Genomic DNA, 18,165 nt, shown 5'->3' with positions numbered 1-18,165 from the left:
GATGCTTTGATTCTAGTCACTTTGGCTTTGCCGTATGCTAGTCATGTTGCGTGCTCTATATTCATACTCTGGATGTATACAGGAAATCTCCCGTTTATAAAACAGACACATTTGTGCCTCGTGTGAATCAGTGGTCACGTGCACCCTAGAGGAAGGAGGGGAGAAAGCAACTGCTTTTTTGACTTGTGTTTTTTCTTGAACAAACTGGATTCTGAAGGACCTATCAGCAATTTCTTTTCTTCTTTCATTTCTACACTCATCTGAAGTTTCTTCAACAGAAAACATTAAAATGTGCATAATTATGGGGCAAAATGTCAAGCAGTCAGTTTAATTTGCTGATGAATACATGGAATTAATGTTGCGCAACAGTCCTGGGATTTTGCATTATGAATTAGCAGGGGGAAGGTAATGTTTTGTTGACATTTGTTGACGCTGTTGATTGCTTGTTTGGCTTGTGTTCTGCCTGCAGGTGGATTTTGCCTTCACAGTGTGGCAGAGCTTCCCCGAGAGGATTGTGGGGTACCCCGCGCGCAGCCATTTCTGGGATAACTCTAAGGAACGGTGGGGGTACACGTCCAAGTGGACAAACGACTACTCCATGGTTTTGACAGGAGCTGCTATTTACCACAAGTGAGGAATTTAGACATCTCTCATATAGATTTTTACGTAACTCCTGTAGATTAGCTTCTGGCTGTTGCATAAATCGGAACTTGGGCCAGATCTTGTTAACACTATTAACAAAAATTAGTTTGCATCACTGTTTAAGTTCTGTCAATGTGGCCAGCATGTGTCTTTGAAACCAGTAAAACCCCTTGGCTTACTGCATTTCCAGAAATAACAGTAGAGTAACATCTTCAATTTGTCTGAAGTTGGAGGACATACTCATGTACATTGAGTAACTGAACATTTTGAATAACAACTACAAAAGTAAATACTTAATTGTGCACTCCCCATTCTGAGTGCTTGGGGTTTACCTTTGAGTAAAATTTAAAAAAAAAAAAAAAAAAAAGGAAAAGAAATTCCTGCCTAAGTAGGCTTTCTCTTTTAACAAGGGAAGGACACAATATTCATAATAATTTTACAATAGGTTAAGGGGGTGAGTTATATAGCAAAAAGGCAAAGTCAAACAGGTCAAGGATCATGAGTGCTGAAGGTAGAGGGGAGGTTCGAAGGTGGCCGGTGATCCTTATTGAACAGGTGAGATCGGAGCAGAGCCTTGAGAAGAAATCATCCAAGAGGATATTTGTAGGAAGAGTGCTCTGGTGTAGGGAACAGCTGAACTAAGCGAGTGCCCTGAGCCAGAATATCAGGAAGACGAATGTGCCAAGAGTGGAGTGAGTGGAAAGCAGGGGAGAGAGGCATGGGAGCCAGTGCAAGGGTTTGAACAGAGTAGAGACATCTTTTTTAGGCATCCACTCTGGGTGCTGTGATGAGAACAGATGATACAGGGGACAGGGTAGAAGCAGGGTGACCTATTAGGAGGTGATTGACATCTAGGCAAGAGATGATAGAGCCTGGGACCTGTAAGTGAGCACTGGAGGTAGTAAATAGGGATCAGATTATGGGCATATTTTGAAGATGCTCCAGTCTGATGACTAAGTTTTTTTGACGTAAGGAACTGGATGGATAGGAGTCATTAAAAGATGGAAAAAGCTCATATAGCTGATTTAGGTATTAGGGAAAATACAGGAGTTCAGTCTTGTGCATGCTAAGACCTCCAAAAAGGTATGTTGGAAAAAGGGCAAGGATAGAGATACACATACGGGAGTTGTTTAAATATATTTGGTCTTTAAAGCCAGGGGACTTGGGTAAGACTACCAAATTAGTGAGTGTAGGTGGCTAATGTTAGTGACTCAGTCATTAATAAATTCCCCATTCTTCTGCCTTAGTAAGGTGAACACACTAATCTTAACCTAGTCTTCTTTAGTAAAGAATAGAGAGTCTTGCCATCTCAGGGACAGAGTTACAAGTGCACAAGGTAGAAGCATTTAGGTTGACTGAATCTTGATCTTAAGACCTTACCTCTTTTTTTTTAATGTTTATTTATTTTGAAAGAGAGCGAGCAAGGGAGGGACAGAGAGAGAGAGAGAGAGAGAGAGAGAGAGAGAATCCCAAGCAGGCTCCATGCTGTCAACGCAGAGCCTAACACAGAGCTCAGACTCACAAACTGTGAGATCATGACCTGAGCCAAAATCGAGAATCGGATGCTTAATCAACTGAGCCACCCAGGTGCCCCTTAAGACTCTACCCCTTGAAAGTTCATTGTTCCCTTTCTTCCTGTCCCTACCACTCAATGAATCCGATTCATTCAAATTATTTTTCCTATAAATATATGCTATTATATCTCTCTTAATAGTAGAAAAAATAGTAGAGGGAGAAATAATTCAACTTAATTTTGGGTTCTCCATAACGATTGACCACCAGATTAATTAGGGTTTTGATCTAACAGTGTAAAAATGTATGGTTTATAGGCCACAAAAATGGAATATTGTTGGACTCAGAGCCTTAGGATAGTTGAATACAGTTCTGATTAAGCCAATAATTAAAATTATACAGCAGTTTTTAAGGATAGGTAGATAATGTGTGAATAACTTCTCTTACCATCTGAATATTCACCTTCTAACCAACCACCCTGATATTAAAGTCACACTGGCCAAGCATATCTGCATGTTATTTCCTTATCTGTGAAACACGGGTAATGACGGTACCTGTATCATAGGCTCCTTATGAGGGTTACACAAGGCCTTTCTTGTAAAGCATTTTAGAACATTATGTGGCATATAGTAAGTACCATATAGTGATAGCTATTGTCATCATCTGTGATCCGTTTAGGGATTCAAAGAGTAAGTATAGGTTTCCTGTCAAAGAAGACCACTTGTCATTATATAATGATGGCCACCTATGAAACCTGTCTGGTTTTTACAGATATTATCACTACCTGTACACCCATTACCTGCCAGCCAGCCTGAAGAACATGGTGGACCAACTGGCCAACTGTGAGGACATTCTCATGAATTTCCTGGTGTCTGCTGTGACAAAATTGCCTCCAATCAAAGTCACCCAGAAGAAGCAGTATAAGGAGACAATGATGGGGCAGGTAAGAATAGAACTCTCCTCCTCTGCTTTGCTCTCTGGTGGTTCAGCCTAAGGTAATAAGGACTCACTGTTTTTCTAGGAAGCATGATGAAGAAATATATGTGTGTGTTTATATATACATACGTACGTACACACACACACACACACACACACACACACCTAAAAGCTTTAAGGGAGTATATGGTTGGCACATGGATGAATAGGAAGACCTAAGTCAAGGGTATCTTTCTATCAAGAACATAAAAGCTCTTACATGACCTACAAAGTGCCATGAGAAAGATGTATCTTATCCAGAGTTAAAGACCTACAAGAATTTATGTAAGTTTATTGTAGGTGCTTTATGTAATGAATAGCTAATAATACTGTCTTCAGCAGAGCCTTCTGGTAAGTGCTCTTGAGTTGGGTGAGCATCACAGTGACAGACCAGGAGTCATAAGCCTTGATTTTCACCTAGAACTAACATCTATAGGCTATACACAAGTCAGCTACCTTCTGAAACTCAGTTGGTTCATTCTTAAAATGGAAATAGTAAAAGTCTACCTCACGGGGTTGGGGTGACATGTATGAAAACTTTTATGAAAGTAAAATATTGTTGAGTCATGTAAGGTTAGTAGTAAGTGGTAGTAGTAAGTTTAAGATACTTGCAAGGAAATACAATTCAACTTTCTCTTTTTACAAGTAAGGAAATTAGGATCCAGAGACTTTAAATATAGTGCCACAAGTCACCTACTATTAGAGACAGAACTGGGAGTTGAATCCCAGTCTCTGTTCCTTCCACTGCTCATTATTTTACACTTCTAGGTTCCATAGCAGGATGATCTAGATATGCTGTAGTTCATCCACCTTCATTCGTCCTGGACAGAGCCCAGTACCAACAAGAAGCCAAAAACCTTTAGACCATTTAGATCCACCCAAGTTAAATCGAGAATCCAACAGTATGTGAGTCAACCTGGAAAGATGTACTTTTGAGTTCACTTGTTTGGAGCTTCCCATGTACCTGTTCCAATCGTTATTGAAAATCGTATATAGATCTAGTTTTTTGCAAAGGAACACTTAGCCAGGGCTCATATTAACACAATTGATGATTTTTCATTCACTGAATTTAGTAAGAACAAAAAACGTGCAGGATTTTAAGTATATAAAATTTCATAATTCAGTATTTATGAATGTGTAGAGTATCAGGCACTGTTTTAGATACTGGTTGTGACAGAGCTGCTGTCCTTAATGAGCAAAGAGTCTAGTGGAAAATTTTGTTTCCCTCTAACTACTAAAAGAACAAGCAAGAGGATTTGCAAGAATTTTTCATCTTGAAGGCTGACAGAGTATTCAAATGCAAGCAAGATGTATTGAGTGGCTACTGTGTGCCTAGCCATTTTCATCTATGTCACTTAGGGATACAACATTCCTTTAACATTGTTTGCTCAGAGTTCAGTGAACTTCCCTGAGGTTATACACTAATTAGGGGTGGAACTCTAATAACACATGTTTTCTTAGGCATTGGTTTTATGTTCTTTTCATAGACTTGCCAGTTCTACCAAACCAGTATTTCAAGTGATTTTGCACATATTTGGGGACACATCTAAATTCAGCCTTAGGTATAACTTGATGTATCTAGTTAATATGTACTATACGTGCCCCTGCTTCCTATCATGCACATTAGTTTGTTGAATGTATGACTGGTGAAGTAAATGGATATCATGTGGTATGATTGTTTTTATTACACAGGAAATGGATCTTCTCTAAGGTGTTGGTTGACCAAAAAATAAATGTTGAAATCTAGAGGCAAAAATGATACTTGAATGACTCAACTGGATTCTTTTTTTTTTTTTTTTCATTTGTAAGAGAGACTAAGCAAGCTCTTGACAGTAGTTTCATTTGCATACATTTGCATATGTGAGCAAATGTCTGGGGGTAGGGAGTCTGGCCTTTGGGACAGTCTGCTCTGCTATGAACTCAACTGGTCAGCTTAATTAGAAACTTTCTCTGACTTACCAAGTAGAGTTCTCCTACCATAAATGGTAGAGGATGGAACTCGAGATCTGCCCCTTTCTAGCCTTGAACAAGTAAATGTAATTTCCCTAAACCAGCTTCCTCATCTATGCAGGGGGGGGATGTTATTACCTGGGTAGATAACTTGACCAGGTTGTTGTTATGAGGCTCAAATGAGCTTCATGGAAACACTTTACAAGTAGTGTTTTGTTTGTTATTCTGCTGCTCAGAGGTAACTTGACATTCGTGTTTACCCTCAATGGTTCCTTTCAAGCACGTTGACACTTAGGTTTTTAAGTACTCTGAGTGATTCTCACAGTAAAACGTACCTTCCTAGGAAAGTATTCTCTAACAGTACATGAGAATAAAAACACACACACGTGCATATACATCATTGTACAGTTGCCTATTGATAAATGTGTTTGTGTTTTTCCCCCATAATCTGGTAGCTCCCTTTTTCTTTGTTTCATAAAAACATGGTTTCAGAGATATTATGCTTGTTTAAATTTCAGTGCTTAAGCCATTTAAGGCTTTCTTTTAAATCAGTGTTATCCACATGATCTAAAAATATTTAAGCAACCTTAGGGGAAACACAGAGAGCTGAAGAGATGGTAGGCATCTTTCCTACTTAACCCAGAATCAACCAAGTAAACCAGAAGGTTTTAGAAACTGTCTTTGAAACCATAAACACATTGTTAGTGATAGTATTTGATCGCAAGTACAAAGGTTTATGTTTACTGACCATAGTAGTTGGAATTCAACCAGTAAATCATTCCAGACCAGGGAATTAGTCAATATGGAGCTTTGTCTGTTCGCCTGTTTTTAACATCAAGGAAAGTCGCGTATCTTGGGCAAACCTTCTGGCGAGGCTGAAACCCAGGACTAGTGCTGTCATCATCTTCTGCAGGCGCGTGGGACGTTTGGTGGCCCGTCCAGACCCCAAGCTCTGTCACTTGCCCTGGAACCTGACTTGGTTTTCTGCGGTGTTCCAGCTCACCTTGCACTGTCTCATTGTCTCCCTCATCTCTCTCCCTTTCCCCAGACTTCTCGGGCTTCCCGCTGGGCTGACCCCGACCACTTTGCCCAGCGACAGAGCTGCATGAACACGTTTGCCAGCTGGTTTGGCTACATGCCGCTGATCCACTCTCAGATGAGGCTCGACCCTGTCCTCTTTAAAGACCAGGTCTCCATTCTGAGGAAGAAATACCGAGACATTGAGCGACTTTGAGGAATCCGGCCAAGTGGGGGAGGGGCAGCGAGAAGGGACGGGGTCAGGCTGCTCTCTCTTCCCAGTGCAGATCCGCTAGCAGCGGAGCCAGATTGTGCCAAGTATCCAAATAATCTTAGATGAACAGAATGACAAAAAAAAAAAAAAAAAAAAAAAGGAAAAAAGAAAAAAAAAGGCCAATGAAAACTCGACTCCTGGCTCCTGGGACTGCACAGGACTGCTCAAACTCACCTCACTGGCTTCTATGTCCCAAGACTAGGTTGTGTACAGTTTAATTATGGAACATTAAATAATTATTTTTGAAATGATTGCTATGCAGGTTTAAACTTTTTTAATGATCAAAACTATTAAAAACCAGAGTTCTTTCTTTAATCAAAATTGTGTTGGTTGTGAATATTTCAAAGCTGCTACTCTTCTTCCCACAAACATCATTGCCGTTGGTCACGCAGGGTTCGCAGCAGTTACAGACGCTCAGACTTCATGGAAGACACAAGAAGTCACTCCACCCAGTGTCAAGAAATAACCGAGCCTAAGTTTAAGACAAGTTCATGATTCCACTTTGCCAGTGCAAATGTTTTCCACTTCCGAATTTGCAGATCCACTTGAACGTCTATCTCTAATATGTTGCTGCATGGGAGAAAGTATTATGACCTCCAGGTAGACAGTTGTAGCAGAAAACTTTTTGAGACACAGAGGTCTGATCATCTTTGGCATTGGAGGGTGGGGGGAGTTAGTAGCAGGAAAAGACTGTACAGTTAAGAATGTTCAGTACACACAAGGAACCATCCAGACAATCCACCAGCATATTAGTGAGATGGAAATAGCGACCCACAACAGTGACCCAAGGCTCTTCAGGGATGTGGGCTAGATCATACCTTTAACCGTTGACACAGGGCCTCTGAGAGCTGGGGGAAGGCTTTGGTTTAGAGGCAAAGGAACAGTGAATGTGTCCATGGCAGATCAGCAATCACAAGACAAGCTCTTTATATTTGTGAAAACCTCGAGTTTCAGAAGCTTCTCATGAGAAGTAATCATATAGACACTCTCCCCATTGAACATGAGCATTGCTGACAAGGAACTGAGGGTATACCTCACCTCACCACTGGGATCCTTATACCACTCTTTGGCCAAACCTTGTTTTGAGCAAGAATCCAGCAAACAAAATAACCAGAAACAAATGTGAATACCGTTTCCTGACACGTTAATGTTTCGGTGTGTGGAGAAGCTGTGTAGGGCTTCTTGTTAAAAAGAACACTTCTATTCCTGCAAATGCTGCTTTCAGTCTCTGATTATTGTGAAACTGCAAATAGAAACAGAAAATATATATGTATCCATTCACTCCCTTCTAAAAGACGGAGATTTCTGGTATCAAATGCCTCCTTCCACTGGGAAGAGGCAAGAGAGAATAGAGGAGAACATTATTGGGTCCCCCTGTTATTCTGAATAAACAAGGTGCACTTTAGTTCTTTCCCCCTGGACTCCCATATAGCTCATAAACTTATTTCTAGTGTTGCTTAGAAGAAAATCCCATTACAGAATTATGTTCCAATCATTCCAAGTGCCTGGCTTAGGTCAGTGGGAACCATAAATCCGGGAGACTTGAACTCCTCTTGCTTTGTAGATGTCCGGAAGGGAAAGAGGGGTGGGCTAGAAAGCAAGGACGGAGGGCCCCCACAAACAGGACAGACACTGGGTGTTTGCAGAGTCCCAGAGAGGTGACTCCATGCTGCCTCACGACAGCACGAGGGCCGGCCCACGCATCCAGACGCTGTGTTGTGAGTGGTGGGCAGGCAAGGAGGTTCAGCGAAAGGGGGGGCCTTCCTTTGCAGCCTCATGACTCAGAACAGTTGTTGAAGTCTCTCTCTCTCATCCAGTTTGACCCAGCTTTAGCCCACTCTCAAGCATGACGTTTTCTCCTAAGTGGATGCGATTCTGTCTTCCGTATTTGTTGAAAACTAATTCTTAGGTCCACGGTACCTGCACTTGTTTCTCTGAAATGCCCCGTCTAATAGGTTCTTTGCCATTTAAGCTGCAACTCTTGGTGACTTAAGCTGTTAGCAATTAATCCTTACTCATCTGGCCTTTGCAAATTTGTATTTAAATTAATTTTTGAGGACTGCCAAATTATTCCTGCGTCTTTCTCTTTTGCAAAAACGCATGCAATGTTTTGTTCAATGACCCCAAGCCAACTTGAAACTCATGTTGTCACTTGGCTTGCAGAGCAGTGTCCCTGATTGTACCAGTCAGTCACATGAATGGATTTGAGGGCCTGCTCTGCCAGATTTACCTGCCCCAAAGCTCACAGGGCATATTCTCCACGAACAGTATGTGTTCCATGGAAAAAAAAAAAAAAAAGTAATTATAAATGAGAACAACATCTGACACACTCAGCCACTTCAAATCTCCATGGTTTCATTTCATGTCATTGTCTGAGCAAATCTCTTTGGGATGCTAGCTAGTATGTTCTTTTCCCATTCGGAACATACAGCTGGGAATTGAACAATGCTTAGCAAATCAGTGAGGCTCAGCAGTAAGATGTAATTTTAATTCACTTAGGCAAGAGTTGTATTTCACTGCAGCAAGTTGACAAATCATAAGCATCTCTGTAGGGTGTCCAGAGTTATCTCTCTCAGTCAAGTTTAATGATAACCAGGTGTCCCTAAGTGGGCCAACATGAATTGGGAAGAAGCCAAGGCCAGAGTGCAATGCCAATCCCATAATGAATTACATGCAGAAACTCCGTAGAGGACTCAGCCACTTAGGATTTCCACACGTTTTCCAGTTCCACATTAGAATAATTTTTTCAAAGCTGGCTTCTGTATTTACATGAAATGGTTTGCAAATACACAATCAAGTTTGCACATACCTGAAATAGCTCACCTTTGTTGAAAATGAGATAACCGAAAACGGAGAGCGTAGAGAAAAATCTATGAACTAACCCCGGTAGCCATGCACAAAATATCACATATCTAGGTGGACCCACCTGGACATAAAAGCACACTCTCCAGAGGATGCTTCAGAAGAAAGTGAAATCTCTCCTGCCCGGAATCTCATGTGCATCACGGTTTAATTTCTTCTTGTTGCCACTGCTGCTCAAAGGACTTCCTTCAATTATTCTTTTGGAGTGATTTTTGTTTTTCATTTCCAGTAGGCTATGTTAGCCTTTATTTTAGCTGTTCTGGATACCTGGTCACTTGAAGGTCTGTTGTGCCGGTGGCCTTTCATAAAGGCTACTGAACTTAATTTAACTGGGGGCGACATGAATGAATATGAAGAGACCCATATACTGCCTTTTTTTTTTTTTTTTTTTTAAGTGGGCTCTTGATTTAAGAACTAATGAAATTTTCATCAAACCTGTTTGGAGGGCAGGAGTAGGGAAAAGGCAGAGAACTCTGCCAGGTTAGAATCTGAATAAGACTCTTGCTGGACAAGCTGAATTAAGGATGCAAAAGCCGAGGCAAACTTCCAGACCTGAATGTGTCTTATGTTTCCCCCGGTCTGAGACCTCCAGTTAAAAAAAAAAAAAAAAAAAAAAAAAGTACCACTTACTGCCATGAACTCTGAAATAAAAATGTCCCTGCCTTCTAATAGTTAATAAAATCGACATGCAGCCAGTGCAGCAGGACATCAGTTGCTGAATTCATTTACCTAGTTTCCATTTTCAGCTGGCCTTGTCATTCGTGGCCAAATTTAACCCAGAAAGTTCTTTTACTGCCGGCCTCATTTTCTCAGGCATGCTTGAGGGGGACAAAGTTGCTTTGACTTGCGTTTTCAGGCAATAAGCATTAATATCAAACTGTGCTGAACTTGTCTCCCTCAGTCTTAGAACTTCAGCACGCAGACATTAGATGATTCTTCGACTCCGGGTCTACTTTTAAAAATGGGATCCAGCCTCCTTAAGAACACGGCCTCCCCCATCGATTCCGTGACACTGTCTGGATGCTGTGGATGGATATGGAAAAGCTGCTATTTACAAAATAATCTCAATAATGAAGATGACTCCTGAAAACCATCTCTTCTTTTTACCTTTTCCAGAAACCAAAGGATTTTATTGTCATCGTTTTTACTTAGGTTCTTATCTGTAGTTGTCATTAAAGTTCCAACATGTTCCATGTTGGGAGCCTAGATGAACTCTCCAAATTGCTGACCTCCACAGCCCAGTTAAGTAGGTGAGGAAGTCTGTGTTATCCTCTGGAACAAGAGACAAGTAGCCGCCCTCAAGAAAGCCCTCAGATTGGCATGGTCCCACCCTTGTTTAAAATCAAGTCAAGCTAGCTTTACAGTCGCTCTGCTTTTGTAATAAGTTGCCCTTTAGGCTTCAAAGGCCATTTGATTTCTGCAATAGTTCTCTGTTCTTCTCCTACAGGACTACATCCCTTTCCTTTGGGTTGTGATTATTACTAAAACTGGGGCCATGCAAATGACCTGGTTACCATGTAATGAACCTTATATGTTTACTTTGAGAGAAAAATATGTGTAGGATATGTTGAGGGGTAGAAGAAAGGCAGTAAAAACGAACTAATTTAGGTGGCAAATTGTAAAGCAGAAAAAAAGAAAAAGAAATATACCTTATTTTGTGTCCGATGTACATTTGGGACAGTTTTCTAACAATGTTGCCAATATCTCTGTAGTATCATCACAGGACTTCTCGGAAGTGTTTACCCCGTTTGTGATAGACTATTAATTAATGCAACGAAGCCCTGAAGTGCATTGGAGAGAGTATGTGTGAGAAAATACAAAGCCATAGATCTTGATTTACTTCATTGACCTGTGTAACTTTATGTCTGAGTTTTGCCATCCAAGATAGATTGTTTTATAGCAAGTGTCGCCAAAGACTGTTTCCTTCCAATTTATAGAAGAAAAAAGAGAGAGAGAGAGATTATTAATAAATGACATGACTTTTCATCTGCGTGGTTTTCATTCCACCTTTTCTGTTGATGACAGAAAGGTGTCGGTTCTCAGGAGGACTCTGTGTACTGGGGAAGGCAAAGCTTTGGGGAGATTTGGGGCGGTGGGGGGCAGGCAGAGGAGGTTGGACCACGTGTACTGGGTGCAGGTCCAACTCTCCCCGCCCGGATGCAGCCCAGCGCCCAGCCTCTCGGGCACCACGGTGCTGCCAGCAGCCGTCTTCCAGGCCAGACGCAGCTGGGGCTGCTGGAAGCTGGCCAGGGTGAATGCTGGTGATGTGCCCGGTTCCCAGTGTTCCTCCACACAGGCGCTGGGACATCGTGGTGAGGCCGGGTCCAGAGCATCTGGAGCCTGACAGCTGTGGCCATTACCTCCTTTGGTTTCAACTACTGTGTAGAGCTCGTGAATTACTGGCTGGCGAAGCATTTATTAGACTGGCATTTCTCAAAAGAATTTATAAATGGTTCCAGGTGTGAATGCAGCACCATGCGTCAGGACCATCGTAGTCAGGTTTATCCAGTAAGGAAACTCTTGTCAATCCCTCTTCCCTCCTTCCTTTCCAGGGGCATCTCCTCATTGCTTTTTCTACCCTCTTTCTTGGGACATTTTTAGAGAAAAAACAGTCACCAATGTCACCAAGTTGCAGGGGAGCAAACGCCCAACTGCACTTGGGGGTGTTGATTTCCTTTCGGGTATCAATCAAGGTTTATGTTTTGTGTTTCAGTTTGTCCATCTGTAAAATGGTTACTTCCGAATATTTATTTACAAGTATTTTGTAAGCAACTACTGTATACTCAGCCCTGTGCTAGATGCATCGGAGGGAATTTTTTAGAAATCCAACTCCGTCAAGGGAGAGAGAGGTCAGGGTCTGGTTGGACAAGGCAAGCCATCAAAGGAGTCTCAGCAAGGAATTTGCCAAGTCCGGGGTTCTATGGTTCTGACAGTGCTACTTGTAAAATCTGGCCCCATGGTGTTACTGATGATAGAATCCCAAGTGTGAGAGCACATTAGAAGGCCCATTGGAGAAGCAGCTTTAAAATTCAGTCCAACCCTACCTCACAGATGTTTCAACGAATGCATAGCATGCAAAAACACGTTGAGCAAACCTACTTAATAAATTAAACATGGTGTTGCTTTATAATCTGAGCGTTTCCACCAAGTTTCATGACAAGAGAAAACTAGAAGTTATTAATGGACACCTGAGTCATTCCATACTGGCTACCCTTAATGTTAGTCTGATTGCAGGAACTCATAATACAGGGGGAATGAATTAGGCTATGTCTCCTACTGTTTGAGGCTCAGCTATACTTTGGAGGATATAATGGAGGTATTTGTTTACTACAGAGGATCCAAGGTTTTTATTTGCATTTGACCTCACTCAGATGAGCTGTTCAAGTGCACTGGTTAAAGTCCCAATCTTCTTTTTTAAGATTTATTTTATTTTTAGGGAGAGAGAGCATGCAGGGGTGAGGGGCAAGGAGTGGGGTGAGAGAGTGAGAGAGAGATTGAGAGAGAGAGGACCTCAAGCAAGCTCCACACTAAGCAGAGCCTGATGCTGGGCTTAATCCCACAACCCTAGGATTGTGACCTGAGCTGAAATCAAGAATTGGATGCTCAACTGACTGAGCCACCCAGGTACCCCAAAGTCTTTGGAACACAGCCACCTGGTTTGAATCCTGATTCTGGTCTTGATAGTTCTGTGACCTTATGGAAACTACCTGCCCTCTCTGTGCCTCATTTTCCTCAGAATTGCATTAGCCTGTACCTCATAGGGTTCTCATGAGGATGAAATAAATTAATAAACACAAAGTTCTTAAAATAGCATTCAGTATAGCATAAGAAGTACATAAGTTTTGGGGCGCCTGGGTGGCGCAGTCGGTTAAGCGTCCGACTTCAGCCAGGTCACGATCTCGCGGTCAGTGGGTTCGAGCCCCGCGTCAGGCTCTGGGCTGATGGCTCAGAGCCTGGAGCCTGTTTCCGATTCCGTGTCTCCCTCTCTCTCTGCCCCTCCCCCGTTCATGCTCTGTCTCTCTCTGTCCCAAAAATAAATAAATGTTGAAAAAAAAATTAAAAAAAAAAAAGTACGTAAGTTTTACCTAACATCAGTAGTTAATATTTTGCCAAAATGGTTTAAGAATCGTTTCCTTAATCTGTTAAAAAAGAAACATTCTGAGTTTAATGTTCAGGATATTAATACTGACCCAGATTAAACTGTGATCTTTCTAGTGTCCCAGGCATCTCTTGTTTTCATCTACAATTATATTTTAATGTCTGTTGACATGAAATCATCATAGCATCCAGGAATAGGCAATCCATCAGCAGAAATTACACAAAGTCAGGTTTTTATTTTCTGGCTGAACTTCTTTGAGGAATGGTCTGTTTTTTATTCTCATTAAATGGAATATAGTCAAGGTGGCTGAGGACTAAAAGGAAGTTTAGGTGCCAATTATTAATGTTTCTTTCCTGGTGGCTTCAATCACATTACGAAAGAGAACGTGCTCTTGCCAATATGTAAATGATTTGCCAAGTTGAAATTTCTTTTCCAAACTAAATGGCAAATAACCTGGTTTCTTTGGCTAAATCTACTTGTAAATCAAACCTAGAATGTGTCTTTAATCAGAGAGGATCAGTTATCCCATCTCAGAGTAGGGAAAACAAGGTTAAGCAATGAAAAGGGAGACTTGGAGGATATTTGCACTGCTCCCCAAAGATTTATATATACATGTTATTTTATAACATGCTTTTTAAAACACATAATATATAGCAAACATATTTCTATGTCATCACATCTTGAGTAATCAAATTATAATGAATGCATAGTACTCTGCTTTATGGCCATTCTATATTTTCTTTACCCAATTTTTAACTGTTGGAAATTTACGTTTTTAAAATTTTCTTATAATTATGGGATAAATATTGTAATCAACATTCGGTCAATGTAAGCCATGTTATGATAAGTATTCCCAAAGAAAAATCTTTGTTCACATCCATAACCAGTCTCTTAGGATAAATGATAGACCTAAAATTAGCAGGTCACATATTATAAATGTTTCAGACTTTTGCTGCTCCCTCTCTCTCTGTCCCTTCCCCATTCATGCTGTCTCTGTCTCTCTCAAAATAAATAAACCTAAAAAAAAAAAAAAAAAAAGCCAGGGCTGGGCTTTTTAAAGAAATAAGTATCAATTCAATTAACAGAAAAGAGTGGAAAGGACACTACTTACAAAGGGATATGAACTCAAATACCATCCATCAGAAGTATGTACAGAGGGAAAAGTGAGAGCCTAGATCTGTGAAAGACATTATCCTCACACAAAGACGTTGTTGGTTCAGTCTGACATGGCTTAGGACGACTGTGTGGCTAATAGCAGGTGCTCTCAGCAAAAACTAGAGTAAGGAGGTAATAATAATAGTAATAGTAATAATTTCATTGAATCCCATTTTCTTTTCTCCTAATGCAAAATTTTCAGTACAGAACACTGAAATTGTGGGTCATATCTGATTTTACTGCACTCACCAAAGTATGCAGAGGGGAGCAGAAAGCATATTCTTCTCAAAATCTTTAGGAACGGTCTGGATCTGAAGACTTTTGAAATGGAAAAATTGACTTCCATTTCTGGTTAGGATGTAGAAAGTTGCAGGAGACTGTCACACTCATCCTGACAATGAGTGTAAGTCCGGTAAGTTACAATATCATGGTAATTTAAAGCCTGGCAGAAAACAGTAACTTAAAAACAGAAGCTTAAATGAGCTAAATCTTAGGAGGAGACAATCCATTCCCAAGAGAAGAGTATCCTATAGCTGCTTTCATCCTAGCAACACCAGAGTGTTACTCCCTTAGAGAGTGGGGAAAGGAGAAATCCAAAGGCTGGGAGAGGACAAGAAAATTAAGAAAAAATCCCCCTGAGGTTCACAGGACCCTCACCAAATGCAAAGCAGAAACTCCTCAAATTGTGGAAGCAGGGCATGAAAGACGAGAGAGTCCCTTCAAGGTACATAAAGCCTGTATCAAATGCAAGTCATTGGCTTACTGGGAGCTGGGGACAGGGCAGGAGAGCTAAGATAGATGCCCTGAGATACATAGAACCATCCACCTGGCAAGAATGTGAAGAAAAGGGAGCTCTTGTGAACTGTTGGAGCAAATTTATATTGCACTAGTGACTATGGAAAACAGTATGGAGGTTCCTCAAAACATTAAAAATAGAACTACCATATGATCCAGCAATCCCACTTCTGAATATATATCTGAAGGAAATGAGATCACTTTCTGGAAGAGATAGCTATACCTCCAAGTTCACTGAAGCATTATTTACAATAGCCAACAAGGGAAACAATGTAAGTGTCCATCAATGAATGAATGGATAAAGAAAATGTGATATATACACATATAATATTATGTATAATATTTTGTGTGTAATATATATTGCATATATGTAATAATTATATATATTATTCAGCCTTAGAAAATAAAGAAATCCTGTCATTTGCAACAACATGGATGAACTTTGAGGGCATTATGCTAAGTGAAATAAGTGAAACAGAGAAAGACAAATACTGTATGTTCTCATTTATATGTGGAATCTAAAAAAACCAAAGTCATAGGAATAGAGAGTAGAATAGTGGTACCAGGCGATGGGGGTTGTGAAGGTGGGGAGATGGGTGAAGAAGGTAGTCAAAGGTAAAAACTTCTAATTATAAGATGAATAAATTCTGGGGATGTAATGTACAGCATGGTGACCATAGTTGACAATACTGTATTGTATATTTGAAAGTCTCTAAGAGAGATCTTAAGTTCTCACCAACACACACACACACACACACACACACACACACAAATGCAAATATGTGAGACAATGGATATAGTAACTAATCTTACTGTGGGAATAATTTTGCAATATACACACATAAATCACCACATTGTACTTACAATTACATTAAATTATATCATACACCCTAAATTTATAGAATGTTATATGTCAATTATATCTCAATAAAGCTGGGAACAAAGTAAGTTCAAATGTTAAAATTGATGGTATTTAAGAAAAGATTAGAAACAATCTTCTTGACCTTGGCTTTGGAGTAAGCAAAATGTCAAAGGATTAAAAAGAATTACCAACCATAAAGGAAAAAAATTGATCTCCATTAAAATAAAAACTTTCTGTTTACAAAAAACATCATTAGGAAATACTCCTATGAAGTCTGAAATAGGCAAAACTAATATACAGTGATAAAAATAAGAACAGTGGTTGCCTCTAGGTTGGGGTAGATATGAAAGTAACTAGAAAGCAGTATGAGGCAACAGCCTAGGGTGATGGATATCTTTCTATATCTTGAAATAGGAGATGATTATATCAGTGTGTGTAATTTTCAAAACCCAAGGAATTGTACACCTATCTGTGTATTTTATTGTGTGTTATTTATACACATCAATTTTTAAAAATGTTAATAATACGTAAATTCACTGAAAATAAAATAAACACAATTTTGAAAAAAATTAAAATAGGGTGCCATGATTCCAACCTTGGCTAATGAGGGCCTCAAATATTAGCCAATGAGAAGACAAAGCAGCACCTTTCTTAAAAGTAGGGTGGTGCACCAAAGTGACACATTTGAACATAGGAAGGAAGGTTTTATCCTACTATGAGACACTAAAGCAATTGTTTTTCAAACTCTTGGGGTCTCCGACTCCTTTGAAATTCAATCAGAGCTATGATACCTGGCACAGAGATATGCATAAGCCACATTCACACAATATTCGACACACTATATAAGAGGTCCATGAACTCTCTGAAAGGTATCCATGGGCTCCTATGATTCCAGTGACACCAGGATAAGAATTGCTTCCCTAAATCCTCAAAGCCATAGAAAACTACAGCACAAGAACCTAGTTTTACAAAATAAGACAGTCATGTTTCCTAAGTGCTCTTTCTAAATACTGGATTGTAATTTTGTAAGAACATTTCATCCTCCAGTTTACATGACATTTCCACTAAATATAACATGTCAAATCCCAACAAACCTTCTGTTACTGTTTGCTATCCAAACTGGTGGGAGTGCCCAAGGTTAATGAAAAGTGTCAATTACCTAAGGTCCTAAAATGGAGTTGAATTCATTGGCCTTTGGATTCTTGCTGGGAAAATGAACCCAATTCTAAATGTAAGTCACTCTAGGGGCACCTGGGTGGCTCAGTCAGTTGAGCATCTGACTCTTGATTTTGGCTCAGGTCAGGATCTCACAATCATGATCTCAGAGTCATGAGATTGAGTCCCACATCAGGCTCCACACTGAGCATGGAACCTGCTTGGGATTCTCTCTCTCTCTCTCTCTCTCTCTCTCTCTCACACACACACACACACTCTCTCTCTCTCTCAAAAATCAAATAAATAAATATAAGTCACTCTGAGTCAAAGGATCAACCAGTGAATAGATATTACCAAGAATATGATTCATGACACAGAACCACTTAGTAGAAACAAACGCCTGCATGGCCATGATATATAAAACTGCTCTAAACGATGGGAGAAGAGGCCAGGTCTATGAGATGGTAGACATTTTGTATTTTTGACAGATGTGCAAAATTATCTTTGGCTAATTAATTTGTTTTCTTCACGATCCCAAGTGCTTGGACTAGCTCTGGTTTAGACTATCTATGCATGGATATTATCTGACCTAGTTTTTCCAATAAGTGGGTATGATATTCCACCCCCTTCCTGAGGTAAGAAGAGAACATTCAGATTTTTTTAGAGTATCGTATCTACAACCTATTTCCAACTTTTTTGAAGAAAAAAATCTCTTTAAGCCAAGCATATCTCAGAAGGATTTCATGCTGGTTTCTTCTTTTCACTCCCTAACTCCTTATTTATAGCTTCTAGATATTGGCAGGAACAAATTCCTTCAGCTATTTTTTGCATAACATTGTCTAAATACTTTATTTTGAGGCCCCTTTT

At 40.1% G+C, this 18,165-nt stretch overlaps 1 protein-coding gene across 1 annotated transcript in view; it reads left to right on the top strand.

The window, feature by feature from the left end:
- EXT1 (exostosin glycosyltransferase 1) overlaps nt 1–6,685 on the top strand; it is a 289,853-nt gene extending 283,168 nt beyond the window's left edge. The window contains exons 9-11 of the mRNA XM_040494290.1: nt 470–630; nt 2,926–3,097; nt 6,128–6,685. Coding sequence (XP_040350224.1) covers nt 470–630; nt 2,926–3,097; nt 6,128–6,313 — 519 coding nt within the window. The 3' untranslated portion in view covers nt 6,314–6,685. The remainder of the gene's footprint in view (nt 1–469; nt 631–2,925; nt 3,098–6,127) is intronic.
- The last annotated feature ends 11,480 nt before the right edge of the window (nt 6,686–18,165 follow it).

Source organism: Herpailurus yagouaroundi, unplaced genomic scaffold, assembly GCF_014898765.1.
Source record: "Herpailurus yagouaroundi ecotype Mexico unplaced genomic scaffold, PumYag 186, whole genome shotgun sequence".
Taxonomy (NCBI): Eukaryota; Metazoa; Chordata; class Mammalia; order Carnivora; family Felidae; genus Herpailurus; species Herpailurus yagouaroundi.
This window is presented reverse-complemented; position numbering and strand designations above follow the sequence as displayed.